Here is a 15,370-nt window from a genome sequence, read left to right as displayed (position 1 = left end):
TAAACAAATTGGATGACACTTCTAGAGTTTCTCATAAATATATTTGATCAATTTTTGAATGACAATATTAATAGTTTACAATAAACAATAGTACTGAAATGTGACAGGTTTGTATCCAATTTTTTTTATTGACGAAATAGAGATAATAACCTGCGTATGTTTCTAGATTTTTTATGAAAAGTTATAGGATTTTCAATACAATTTTCATCAGTACTTAACTGTAATAGTATTTAAAGTAAATAAAGATTTTTTTAAACCATTCACGATCTATTGACATTAGTTCTAACAAATTTTACATTTAAAATTTTGCACTTTTCCAAAATCGTCTTTTTTCTACGATAACAAATCGTGTATCAAACTAATGGTATTTAAAAGACGTATTCAATATTATAAAAATATTTTTGGAAATTTTTTTTCCAAATTTTGCACTTTTTCTGCCTTTTTTAACAAAATTGTTTACTTTGTACAGTAATAAATAAATATTGTAGACAACTTTGGTGGCAAATTAAAGCGATTTTAAAGATCTTTCCAAAAGTATATAAATATTTTTGAAAATCATCAATAGGTTTTTAAATATGTTGCCATTTTTCTGCCCTTTTTTTAACAAAATCATTAATTTAGTACAATAATAAATAAATAATTTACACCAATTTAAAGGTATTTTAAAGACGTATTCAAAACTATAGAAATATTTTTGGAAATTCATTAATAATTTTTTTTAAAATGTTGCATTTTTTAACATAAATTGTTTTTTGGTGCAATAATGAATACATATTGTAGACAATTTTGCCACCAAACTAAAGCCTTTTAAATGATCTATCCAAAACTATATAAATAATTTGAAAATTCATTTACAGTTTTATGAAAATGTTGCCCTTTTTGTGCCCTTTCTTACAAAATTGTTTTTTTGGTACAATAATGAATACATATTGTAGATAAATTTGTTACCAAATTAAAGGTATTTAAGAAACCTACTCATAAGACTATAAATATTTGTGGAAATATCGAAATAGTGTTTTTTTAAATTTTGCCCTTTTTATGTCCCTTTTGTTAAAAATCATAGAAAAATTTGTTTTCGGATTAAATGTATTTGAAAGACCAATTCAAAAATATATAAATGTTATTGAAAATTCACCAATAGTTCTTTGATGAAAATTTTGCACTTTTTTACAAAATTGTTACTTTGGTACTTTAACGTATCTATTATAGATAAATTTTGTACAAAATTAAAGGTATTTAAGATACCTATTCCATAGTATATAAATATATGTGGAAATTCATCAATAGTTTTTTTGCACTTTGCACTTTTTCTGCACTTTTTTACAAAATTGTATGTATTAAAGACAAATTTGGTACCAAATTAAAGGTATTTAATATACATTTTAGACAATATATAAATTGTTTTGTAAATACCTCAATAGTATGAGAGCCAACATTTGTGTAATTGTTTGAAAAAGTCCAAGAGATAAAAAGCACTTTAAATTTCCAACTGGGGTTTTATGGTAGTTATTATAATAAAAACTTGTGTTTTTATGGCTAATTTAATTACAATTAAATTAAGAAACATCTTTGAATTCATTAAACCATTTTATGTGGGAGAGTACAACATTTTTGACAATTTAACTTTTATGCAATTAGCACTCCAATAACAGTCCCATTATTCCAAAAAAAAATTACCTTAAATCAAGCTCGTTATTGAACAATAACTGACAGCCAGTGTAACGAATGCTTAAAAGGCTGCTTAGCACAGCTGGAAGGAAAACCAATTATTGACAATCTAACCTTAACCTATACGTTTTTCATTATTTTTGTGATGTTTTTTTTGTTGTTGTTTATAAATAAATACAAAATTTATGGTTTAATTGCAACAAAACACCAACAACTCTTAACTCTTAACACGCCCTTAACCAACAAACAAAACAAAAAAAACACCAAAAATAATAATAATAAAAAGACAAATAATTTAAAAGTAGAAAAAGAAAGATAAAGAAAAATGAAGAAACAATTGCTGGGTATTATTACGTAGCCAACCAAATAAAAGTAGTCATTCAAACTTGGCATTTAAAAAAATTGTTTATAAGTTATCGTGTCATAAATTTAAAACTGTTCACATTGTCTTCTGTTAAGAATTTTGACAGTTGATTAATTAAACAATAGCTGTCAAATTTAAGCGAAATGTTGATAGTCTTTTTGGCAAATTCGTATTATAACAATTTGTTGTGCTTATAATTTGTTTTATATAAACTAAATATTGAAAATATAAAGTGTTTGGATTCAAGGTAAACATTTTTAATTATTGTTTTCAATATTATTGTATTTACATTTAACTTGAAATGTCAAAAATTTGCTATAATTCTTTAAAGAAAACACAAACTAAACCCCGTGAGAAATATCATGTACATATGTACATAGGACCTTTCCGACTGCGCTTCATTCAAAAACCTGTTCACACTGTAAGATTTTAAAAACAGTTGAATGAATGTCAATCAGTTTGTTATAGGCAATTAAGTTGTTAATAGTACTAATATTTTTTATGAACTATTGTTAAAATAGTTTAGCTGTTTTTTTTATTTAATTTTTTCCGGATTCTTGGTTTAAAATTCCTATTGGCATCTAGCATACTTAGGTTTGTTTGTAAAGTATGCAGTTGAAGGCAAGAAATATCATGAATATTACATAATCATTATGCAGCAAATAATTGTATAAAATTGAATATTTTATACAATTTAGCAAATGCATCATCAATGACATTTACGCAAGTGCGTTAGTATCTAGCGATTTTACTAGAAAAAAAAAAATAAAAACAAAATAACACTCTTCAAAGGCATGCAAATTACTCACCAGAAATTGAGTTGTCTAGTCTGGGTGTCAGGGATGGTAAAAATGATGTGATTGTAATGTTTTCATAGTCAATAGCATTCTTGCTACTCTTTTGATACTTTCAAACAATTTTCAGTATTTTGTGAAACAAAAAATATTTACACTTTCCCATAGACTTAGAATAATTTTCTGTACGATATAAACAGGTTCGTTCATGTCGTGATAATCTTCTTTTAATTTCACCACATTTTCCATAGAAAATTGTCTGTATAACAGTTTTTTTTAAAAAATTTTGTAAATAACTTGTTTTTTATAGAAAAAGTTTTGCATAACAGTTTTTTCTTGTGTGTTGTGTTGTGTATAACAGTTTTTTCAATAAAAAAAGTAAAGAATAACTCTTATACACAACATTTTATATAAGAAAAGACTGTGTATAACAGTTATACACAACTTATTCTATATAAAAAACTTGTATACACAAACCTTTCTATATAAAATGTTGTGTATAAGAGTTATTTCTATAGAAAAAGTTTGGGCATAACAGTTTTTTCTAAAGAAAAAGTTGTATATAACAGTCTTTTCAATATAATAACAGTTATTCACTCTTTTTCTATAGAAAAGTTTGTGTATAACAGTTTTTTCTATAGAAAAGTTGTGTATAACTGTTATATACAGTCTTTTCTATATAAAATGTTGTGTATAAGAGTTATTTCTATAGAAAAAGTTTGGGTATACCAGTTATTTCTAAAGAAAAAGTTGTGTATAACAGTATTTTCTATATAAAATGTTGTGTATAACAGTTATTCTATAGAAAAGTTTTTATATAACAGATTTTTCAATAGAAAAGTTGTGTATAACTGTTATACACAGTCTTTTCTATATAAAATGTTGTGTATAAGTGTTATTTCTAAAGAAAAAGTTTGGGTATAACAGTTTTTTCTAAAGAAGAAGTTGTGTATAACAGTCTTTTCTATAGAAAATCTTGTGTATAACAGTTTTCTTCTATATAAAAAGTTGTGTATAATAGTTTTTTCTAAAGAAAAAGTTTTGTATAACAGTTTTTTTGTAAAGAAAAAGTTGTGTATAACAGTTTTCTTGTATAGTTGTGTATAATAGTTTTTTATAAAGAAAAAGTTTTGTATAACAGTTTTTTTGTAAAGAAAAAGTTGCGTATAACAGTTTTCTTGTAAAGAAAATGTTGTGTATATAACTGTTTTTTTCTATAAAAAATAATATCTGCAACAGTTTTTTCTATAGAAAAGTTTGTGTTAACAGTTTTTTTCTACAGAAAAATGTATTATTACTATTTATGTAGAACATTTGTTGTATAACAGTATTTCTTATTTAAAATTGTGTGTATAGAAAAGTTGGTGTGCATGAGTAAATTTCGATATAAAAATGTATAACAGTTTTTTTCCATCCCTGTCTTGCATACCATCCCAAAAAATTAAAAAAGTAACAACATGCAGTTAAATAATTAAAAAAATAACGAAAAAATTAAACCAAAATTGAGTGAGTGAGTGCATTTGACATTTAGAAGATGAAACGTTATTTGAACCGGATCTCAATAACTGGAAACATAATAATAAGCAGTCACAACAACAACAAAAAGCATAATAAAAATTAAAAAAAGAAAAAAAATTCAGTGTCGAAAAAAAACCAAAACAATAACAAATTTAACATTCGAAATAAGTTGTCGTTAATTGGTTATTGTCTTACTTTTTTGTGTTTTTCGTTAAATACCTTTTATTTTTTTTAAAAATCTTTGTTTGGTGAACTTCCGAAATTAGCAAGAGCAGATAGAATGTTAGAATAGGTATTGTTTTGATTCTTTTTTGCATTGACGTACAAATTAAGCTACAACTATATGAGTTCATGCAAATACAACTGTAAAAAAAAACCTGGATTCTGTATGCAAACAAAACGTTATTGAATTATAGTGACACATATTTATTTTTGGTATAAACACCAATCAGGTATTAGATATTTATTAACAAAATACCGTATATGCAGTAGTAGGATGGTCCCAGTTTTAGGGTACCTAAAATGTTCTAAACTGAAGTAGATCCTAAGCATTGAAAAACGCATCGAACGATAGAAAAGAAAATTTCCGAACAGGTCCGAGCACATGTTAATTGAACGTCTTGAAATTGTTGCAAATCTATTTATGTCTGTTATTTGTATCTACATATTTCTAATATTTTATTCATTTAAATAAATTTATTGATTTATTTCATCTATTTCTCTTTTTATATACTTTATTCCACAGGCCGTCGCTTGCATTCTAGTGCAATGCGCGTTCTCTGTTAAATTAGATGCAGAGAACCGACGTCTGATTCTCGACATTAAAGATCAGAAAACTACCAATAAACAGTACTACTCGTCAAACTTTGACACAAGTAAGTAAACAATTTTCCATTATTTTGCTCTCTCATTATCTTCACATACAACAAAAAAAAAAAGAAAAAAATCATTAATAAACAATAATCCTGTTTCCCATTTAGAAAAACCAAAATTTTGACATTTGTTTAGTACTCTATCCCCACTACTACTGTTGACTACTATCTCTTTCTCTATCTCTCTCTCTGTTTACATTATTCACAGTATTTGATGTTGTTTTATACCAAAAAAAAATCCATCATACCAAAATCATAAGGGATGTTTGAAAATGGTTCATTTGGTTTGCAAACAAATGAATTATTATTACATTCCATATATCAATTTCATGTACTTTCTTTTCGTTTCCTTAAACTTTATAAACAAACAAAAAAAAAAACAAAAAACTTTCTTTAGAATTTGGTGCGTAATTAAAACAAAATCTCAATTCATCTAAAGATAACTTCAAATCGAAACTAATTAATTTAACTAACATAAACCTTTTGTAGTTAGTTGTTGTTAAATTATATATTTGATTATATGTAATAGAAACGTAATAATAAAACTTAATGTATTTAACTAAATAGTCTGTTTGTTTTGTATGACTACACTATTGCAAAAAAAACTAGAAAACATTTAAAGTATTTAAAGTAAAAAAATAAAATTTAATTTGAATTATTTTTATTTAACGTAGCGTGCTGTAGCCTAAACATCTAAAAACCAATAAATTTACATAAAACACGTTTTAATAACTCTTGATCTAATCTGGATGTAGTGAAATATCTAATCCATTTTGTAGCTAAATTGTAGTTGTTTAGTATGCAAAAAGCCAAACAAAATAAAAGTAAAAATAAATAAAATTAAAATTAAAATCCTACTATTTAAATAACCTGTAGCTTCACTACTAAAACTAAATTAAAAAAAAATAAAAAATCAAAAAACCACCAGCAAACAGCCAATCTCTACCAACCAACCAAATACAACGCAGTAGTAAAAATCAGTTATCTATCAACAGTACATCTAATAGTGATCGTCTCAAAACTCTCAAACCTCTCGACCTGTAAATATTCCCTCTCTCAAAACAAACAACAAACAAACAAGCCACAATATCAATCCACACACTCTATTGTATGTATTGTATGTTAGTGGAAGTTCGTAGTACATAATCAGCTTCGCATACTCATCCCCCCTCTTACCATTTTTTTTTATACTCGAAACAAACCAAAGAATAAAACTAAATTAAAAAAAAACAGAGCTAAATTTAATAAAGCTCTGGCCTCAACAAATAAATCTAATCTGTGAATTAAATAAAGCACACCACCCACCACACCATCTAAATAATAAACTACTCTTTCTTACAAATTAATACGTACTTACCTACGTACGTAATGACTAACATGACGGAATGACTGCCAGACGAACTGTAAATTTTTGACCTCGATAACAGCCAAACCGTAATATCCTAACATCCTATTTTAACCTCTCACTCCCTCAAATTACTCCTTACTTCCCTACCTTTTAAAATCCTTTGCTTTTCCTTCACATCTATGCGCTGCACAGTTTTCTGGCGCGCTTCATTTCTTCTCTTCCTGTACCCATCCTCGGTTGTGTCGCTCAAAGTTCAGTTCAGTTTAGCTTAGGAGACGTTGAAATATGTATGTTTTACCGCAGGTTATTAAGTTGTATAAATATATTTAATGAAATTTCCACTATATTACAAAACAAAAACCCAACAAAAAATTTAACTATTTCTTATGTAAAGACGCCTACCGTTACGGTTACGATATTGGTAAGACTGGTAACTTCCATCACGAAACTCGTGGTCCCGATGGCGTCACCTACGGCTGTTACGGTCACATCGATCCCTACAAAGTTTTACGCGCCACACATTATGTTGCCGATAATCACGGTTATCGCACAGTTGAGCCCGAAAAGCCCGTAGTTACTTATCCCCATCCCAACGATCCCGTCACTGGCAAGAGTAATGGTGTTCTTTTGCAGTGGCACGAACTTTACTTCCCCATTGGTTGCGGCAAGTTCGAAGGTGGTGCCCGCCCCAATATTCCTCTGATTGAAGTCGAAGATGTACGTTGAAATATTGAAAACCGTTCTTACCATTTTAATCTGACACCATATATTCTAGAACAAAGGCAAGGAGTCAGTCACTGTTGGCTTATCTAAATTTCCCTCTATTGTGATCAAGGGTTCGGACCAAAAGAGTCCCCAAATTCATAGATACGGTGATAATACTAACAAGCGTGTTAGTGGTGGTACTGGTCTATTCGACACCGGCAAAGGTCATACATTCGAAGGCTCCCCTGGTGTTCAGTCCCCATCTTCCCACTCTGTTGCAGCTCTGAGACCCAGCGGTAATGGAAAATACAATAGTGATGGAAAATACAATAGTGATGGAAAATACAAAAGTGAGCGAATTTGAAATCAATTAGATGGGACGAACTGGTGCTAGCCCTCAGTTTGTTTGTGTTTCAGATCCAGCCAGTGGCCAATACAATCATGTTCCAGTTCCCTACGATCATGTAGTTGGTGCCCAGGGAGGACATGGCGGTTTCGGTGGTAACGGTGGTAATGGAGGCCATGGCGGTAATGGTGGCAACGGAGGTTTCGGCGGTAATGGTGGTCCCGGAGGTTTTGGACCACCAGGCTCTCCTGGTCCCAATGGACCTCCCGGACCTAATGGACCACCCGGACCTCCTGGCCCTCATGGACCCACTAGCCCCGGCCCTTATGGCCCCAAGGGACCATTCGGACCACCAGGTCCTCCTGGACCAACTGGACCCGGCAGCAATGGACCACCAGGACCCCCCGGACCGGACGCCCCAGGAAAACCTGGTAAATACAACGGCGGTGGCAATTCTGGAAACTATAATGCCGGCGCTGGCGGCGGCTACAAACACAACGATGGACATTCTGTGTCAGGTTTTTCTGGGGGCAACGGATACACTCAAGGTTAGCACACACACACACTCTCTCTTTTACTTCACCGGAGCTTGGACCGCGCGCACAAATTACATCGAAATCATATACTTCACTGTGCTTTGCGCAAAAAAACAAAAAAAGAAAACAGTTTCAAAGCAACATGTTCCTTTAACCGCACATTGCAACCGATATTCGTTATATATTTATCTATATTCATTTATCCAATTCTGGATGCAGTCTTCTATTCAAACTATCCCACCTATTTCAAAAGCATTTCACAAACTCCCCACTGCACTAACCATACTTCAGAGCAAACAAAAAAAATTATCAAAAAGAAAATGCAAAATAACCCAATTTTAATCTATAGACTGGCCCTTATTTCTCACTTTTTCTATTTACGATGTTGTTAAGATCTGAAATTGTTCACCGTAGCCTAAAACATTTAAGATTTGCATGGAATTTTATGTTATAATGGCTTATATGTAATAATGAAATACAAACGTTAACCGATTTTGCTCAGATTCTCAGCATTTGATTTTTACGGAATACAATTTTAGATGCATCGAAAATAGCAAAAGTGCAAACTAAGGGCCATCCTAATGTTCGATCAATATTTTTATCGTTTACTCTCGTACACATACAAATATCAACACATTTACACGTACGTCTCGTATCGTATTTATATATTTGTGTGCATCCAAGCTCCTTGATTTACACATGTATGCATATAAATTTACACCTGCGATCTTCCAATGGATCGTTTTATCTTTAATTTATTAAATATTATTAAGTTTTTTTCCAATATTTTTTCTGAATTTCTCGCAATAATATCATCATACGCTAATTATTATTTTTTATTTATATTCCTAAGATTTAATTTTTTATTTTCAGCAGTTTATATAATAAAAACAAAAAAAATAATAAGAAAAAAAGTTTAGAATAATGTGAGCAAATAAAAATGACCGTAATCGTAACAGCACTTTAGGAGAATTACACATGAATTATAATGAAAATGAAAAATTGAATATGAACTTTAGTTTAGGGATTGTTTTTTTCCAAAGGCACTGCAACTTTTTGCTCAAGCACACTTTCACTTTTCTCCACTCTCTATCTCTCTACTCAGCTCTTTCCATATTACTTTTGACTTTAATTTCTAAAATGTTTACTTGAAATGAAGAGACATACCCGATATTCAGTATGTATATATAAAAGCTATTCGATATTGGTTCGCACTCTCACTTGCATCCACATTGACACCATGCAAATACACCCACTACACATTCGACCATACACACACAAACTCTTCAAAATCATTTGCTACATTTTAGTACTCATCACTCGATCAATGAGTTAATTGATAATTCAACATTTTGCATTGAGGGTTGGTGAAAAAAAGATAAAATATCAATCAATCAATCAATCATATTATTGCCTTAATATTCGTCGTCATACATTTGAACGTATGTAGATCTTAAGGCTTTTATTTAACAAATTTTGTTTTTGGTTGGCTTATGGTGAAGGGCTTTAGCTTAAAGCTTCTTTTAGTTATTGTATATGAATGTATTTTATATTAATTTGTATGTATATGTATTATTAGAGAAGTATCTATGTGTCTTTAAATCTGTAAAATCTATATTTTTAGCTAGAGTAGTTGTATCAATTTAAATTGTAGTTTGTAGAATTAATGAAAACCGCAAAACAATCTTACTATTTTCATGTTTCTAATCTTGATTATTTCTTTTTTTTCAATTTACACAAATTTATCTATTTAGGACATGGTAAATATAATAATTATGATGATGGTAGATATAAAGGTGAGTTACTCTTAAACACTTAAAGTTTTTGATGATTTTCTAATGTTATTTTGTTTTGTTGCAGGAATACAAGAGGGTAAATACTATCATGATGATTCTGGAAAATATGTTCATATTGAAGGTCCAACTGGTCCCCCAGCACCACCCTATGTGCACATTGTAGGACCCAATGGCGGTTATGGCGGTGAAGGCGGTGATGGCGGTTTCGGAGGCGATGGCAACGGTGGCGGTGTAGGACCCGGCGGCCCCAATGGCCCCAACGGACCCGGTGGACCCAAAGGACCTGGTGGCCCTAACGGTAATTGCCATAATTTCTTTGAAATCTTTTCTATATATGCTAATTTTATTAAATATTTTAGGACCTCCCGGACCCCCTGGACCACCCGGACCTCCTGGACCTTTAGGACCAACAGCTCCCGGACCAAAAGGACCCAAGGGACCTAAAGGACCTCCTGGACCACCCGGACCAACAGCTCCAGGACCCAAGGGACCTTATGGCTATCCTGGACCAAATGCTCCTGGACCTAAGGGACCTCCCGGACCTCCAGGTCCAACTGCTCCAGGACCCAAGGGACCTTATGGTCCAGCTGCTCCCGGCCCTTACGGACCAGTAGGTCCTAACGCTCCTGGTCCTTATGGTCCATCTGGTGGTACTCATGCTGGTCCACCCGGACCCCCCGGACCCGATCGTCCAGGTCCACCCGGTCCTCCCGGCCCCAATCGTCCAGGCCCACCTTACCCTGGCCGTGAACAACCCACAAGAGCAACAAAGAAACCTAAAGATCCCAGAGAATCCGATTTGTCTGTGCCTGGTTACTTGCCTCCTCATCAGAAAAATGGTAAAATAAATCAAATTAATAACACTAATTCATACCAAGTAGATAGAGTTCCACCAACGAATACCAATACCAATACGCAGACGTCTTTTGTGTCCAATTATCATCCAAATAATGACTACACACAAAAGAAGGTCACCACAACAACTACCACTTCCACAACTTCCACAAACACAATCAATAGCAATAAGAATAATTTTAATAATTATAATAATAATGATAAAACTGTTAATACTAAACTAACATATATTCCTCCTTCTTCTTCCTCCCCCACTCCCAAACCCCAACCACCAAACACCCAACAACAACAACAAAAAATCCCACCCAACACATATATTCTCACAAACACCGGCAACCTCCAGGTCCAGGATATCACTACTGAGAAGGACAAGCCACAAACGACCTACACCACAACGACGACAACTAATCAAAATTATGGTAATAATAAATCAGATTTCAATAAAGAGAAGACAGTTGTGACGACCCAAACGAATAAAAATACTAATACGAACATCAACACCAACACAAATACCAACACTTACACTAGACCTCAGGTAGTTGAAAAGATAACGACGACAAATACATACACTAGACCTCAGGAAGTGGAAAAAGTAACCACGACCACGACCAACACTTATATACCACCACAAAAAGTAGTTAACATTAACACCAATACCAATACCTATGACAATTCCAAGCCCATAACAGTTGAGAAAGTCATAACGACTGCCTACAAAACTCCCGAAAAGGTTGTGACAACACACACCGGCTCCTACATTGAGTCCCATGACAATGGCAAGACCATAACTAACACCTATAAAGGACAGCAACCACAACCTTTCACTCAAGTCAACAAAGAGAAGGTCATAGAAAAGGTAACTAGTACGTATGTGAGCAACAATGAGTATCAGAAAAGAAAACCCGAACATCAGCAACAAATAACGACAGTGACAAAAACCGAAACAAATCTATCGCAAAATAAACAAAATGTAACTCCCCGTCCCACTTCTTCCCCATTCCATACACAGAATACTGACAACTTTTGCCCGTGTCTAGCTGATAAGGCTCATTCATCCAAAACCTCAACTTCCTCCACCTCTTCCCATTCCAACAATGGTTTCTCCACATCACAGCACAGCAATCCTTCCTCTTCCTCCTACTCAAACAGCAACAATTTTCAACAACAATTCACGACTAATGGCGGTATCGCTGGCCAAACACACTTTGGTAGCATAATGAGTTCGATGGCACTTTTGCAACAGATTCCTGTGGTCCCTCATGTACCCGGTTATCCAGCATTCTATGCCCCTGATAAAATTCCTCAGGGAGCCATAGTCGCCTTTATGCCCGTCATCATATTGCCCGAAGCGGCCTATGCCAAATGCGACGAGAACACCAAACAGTTTTCAAGTGAACACATTCAAAATCCATTGGGAGTGCAACCCGCATCAATTCCTTTCGGATTTAATCTAAACTCAGTCTTCCCCAATGGTGCTAAGAAAGATCAGTGCATGTGCCCCTGCTCATGCACCCAAAACATTCCCGAACATATTCACACAAAACGTGAAACGGATAATGTTGATGCACCTGCTAATCCTACTAGCACCAATGACGCGACCGAAGAGACAAAAATTGATAGCAAAGTGAATGAAAATGACAAGCAGACTACAGCAGAGAGCAAGGAAATCGAAACGACTGCAACAGTAACGACAACTGTAGCCGAACCCGCAAAGGCGGCTGTAGTGGCCGAAGACGAGAAAAAACAATAAACGACGTTTGAGTGAATTTTCCCGTTCAATAAATCCCGATTTCCAAATCCCGTCTCCTCCCAACTCCTGTATCCTGTATGTCTACCGATCCTGATCCTCATATCCCAATGCGATTATCTACTAACTCAAATGATAACAAACAAATGACCATTGTAATGTGTTCGCTTTTTTTAATTAATTCTTATCACTACCTAATGTATTTTATTATGTACGTATTTTTGTATTTGTTACTAAAATTGTTAAATGTTCTCCTCTCTCTCTCTCCACACACTCACACATACCACTCTATACTCAAATGAATGAAATAATAATATTGATATTAACGATAATCCTGCACGTCTATTGATTAATATTCTCTTATTATTTGATTTGTGAAATGTTGTTCATTATTGTCTACTTTTATGTATTTTTAAATATTATTTTTATTTTGTTTTATTATGATCATTATCATTTTTTTTTTAATTTCTAGTTAATAGTGTTTATTTAATACAAAAAAAAGAAAAACAAAAAATTGTTTTATTAATAAATGAAAATGGAATGTTCTTTGTTAACTTTATTTAGATATTCCACTTTCAATTTAAACGAAAAATTTAAAAAAAATAATAATAAAATTGAAAATTATCAAATTTGAAAAAATAAAATAATAAAAGCTTTTATTACTTCTTTTGAATGGGTAAATGGTAAGTATAGAATCAATGCACGTTATATTAATTAAGGGACTGAAAATGCATTTTCTGAAAAAGTAATTCACTTGTTCTAACGATCCTCAAATAGATAAAGTATCCATGATAGGATTATGTGTAGAATAGAATATCGGTAAAATGGTCTCCATGGCCTTGCTGGCACATAAGTAATCTTTTTTCAAAATATCCCAAGATCATTGTTGAATTTCCTCCTTCAATTCCCGAGTGGTTGTGCGCTTGTTGACATAGTCCTTTGACTTCAAATGATCAGACGATCTTGGGGGGAGAATCACCAAAACGGGAGAATCCACCTCTTCTATGTAGTAATTGAATTTTTTCTCGAACTGATGCCATGTAGCACTGTTTATACGTCGTAAACAAAAACTCTGTTATCATGTCGCGTTCTTGAGCACCAGTAACAGTCAATGTTGTGGATATTCTGTACTGACAAAAACTAGTCTAATGACGAACTAATTTCGTGGTAAAATTTAATTTATTCATACTTAATTTTACCGCCAAACAAAAAAACTGAGCAGGCATTAGTTTTCTTCTCCCTGGTCTATCAATGCCTAATGTCAAATCACAATAAGTCCACAGATTGTTTATAAATTTATTAAAGAGAATTATACTCACAGTCTTCGATTTGGATATAATTTAATGAGGAGGTTAGAAAGTCATAAGGATCCCTCCATGATCCAGGAAACCCCTAACAAATGATGGAATAATGTGCAATCAAGTTGTTTATACGACAAAAAAACTACAGATAATACTGATACCAAAGCTAAGTAAATATGTAAACGCAACATCTACCTAAAGACATAGTTTCGGTTAGAAGAAGATCATACAGAAAGCCATATATTCTGATTTATAGAGAATCTATAAAGATTGAAAAGAACATATCTCCTCCGATTCTCCATCCTGGGGATCGATTCTGGTTCTGTGAAACGGTGAAATGAAAAAAAAAACTTTTCATTTTCGTTTTCATAAGAACATTTCATATTATCATTTCACAATTACACAACTGCGATTCCCGTTCTTCAATCAGTTTTATTTAACTTTTTCTTTTCATATGAAAACATTTGAATTTATTTATAATTTTTTCACTAAACGAGAAACAGAAACTCTATGAAAATATGAAAAAACTTTTCATTTCACCGTTTCACAGAACCAGAATCGACCCCCTGGTGACTCTCACTGGGAATTTTTAACTATCAAAATTTCACTGTATTCCTCTTGATTCTAAAAGAAATACAAATCAAAGTATTTAAATGGACTACGATTTGGGACTACGATTCCTAATTTCCCGGAAATAATAAGAAAAAATTCTTATTGCCGGGAATGTCCGGAATTTTTTAATAATAAATGAAGCCAAAAACCACTAATGTTGTTGCTAAAATATTTACGAGAATGAATGCACAATTCGTTTTCATTTATTCTCAATTAGTTTCAAAACGTTTGCAAGCAGCAGGATTCATCCACAAGCAGGGAAATTGGGTATCATACGAACTGAAGCTGAGATACCATGAAAAAGTTTTGTTCCATTACGATAACCCTAAACGTAAGAGATCGTTTGTGAAGCCCGGCCATCAAGCCCAATCGACACCAAAGCCAATTACCCGCCAAAAGTGTCCTATCTATTATGAACTGCTAAAATCTAGCCAGACTATCATAGGGAACCGGATGCAACTGATTCGATTGAAGAGACCATTGGCCGAAAAACGCACAGAATATGCGACCAGATATGAAAACGATCGATGCAGAACGCTCTCTCTCTGGGATACGCTTCACTTTGGAACACAATATCCGAAATTGGCTTGATTCATTGTTGGCCTCAAAAGTTGAGCAGTTCTTTTCGCCCGGAATCCATATGTTGCCAGAAAGATAGGAAAAGGTCATAGCTAACTATAAATTTAAATTGCACAAATGTTAATAAATAAGAGCCACAAATTTTAAAAAATCCCGCACATTTAAACCAGTATTATGGTCATTATTATCTCCAAATAAGCAACTTATTAATTCGATCTGCTAGAAAAGTAAATTTTCTTGTTTTAAATAAAAATGTTTCTGTTTTTGTTGTGATACCCGAATTTATTGTTTATTAGCTTAGTTGCTGTTTTATCTGTGCAGAAATATAA

General features: G+C 32.7%; 1 protein-coding gene across 1 annotated transcript in view; it reads left to right on the top strand.

Annotated features, from left to right (window-relative positions):
• The window catches only part of frm (farmer), a 29,634-nt gene extending 16,433 nt beyond the window's left edge, over nucleotides 1-13,201 (top strand). Inside the window, exons 3-6 of the mRNA XM_065503761.1 lie at nucleotides 5,090-5,219; nucleotides 9,906-9,947; nucleotides 10,012-10,245; nucleotides 10,307-13,201. Coding sequence (XP_065359833.1) covers nucleotides 5,090-5,219; nucleotides 9,906-9,947; nucleotides 10,012-10,245; nucleotides 10,307-12,552 — 2,652 coding nt within the window. The 3' untranslated portion in view covers nucleotides 12,553-13,201. The remainder of the gene's footprint in view (nucleotides 1-5,089; nucleotides 5,220-9,905; nucleotides 9,948-10,011; nucleotides 10,246-10,306) is intronic.
• The last annotated feature ends 2,169 nt before the right edge of the window (nucleotides 13,202-15,370 follow it).

Source organism: Calliphora vicina, chromosome 3 (genome assembly GCF_958450345.1).
Source record: "Calliphora vicina chromosome 3, idCalVici1.1, whole genome shotgun sequence".
Lineage (NCBI taxonomy): Eukaryota > Metazoa > Arthropoda > Insecta > Diptera > Calliphoridae > Calliphora > Calliphora vicina.
Note: the sequence above shows the minus strand (reverse complement) of the source record. Positions and strands in the feature narration are given on the sequence as shown.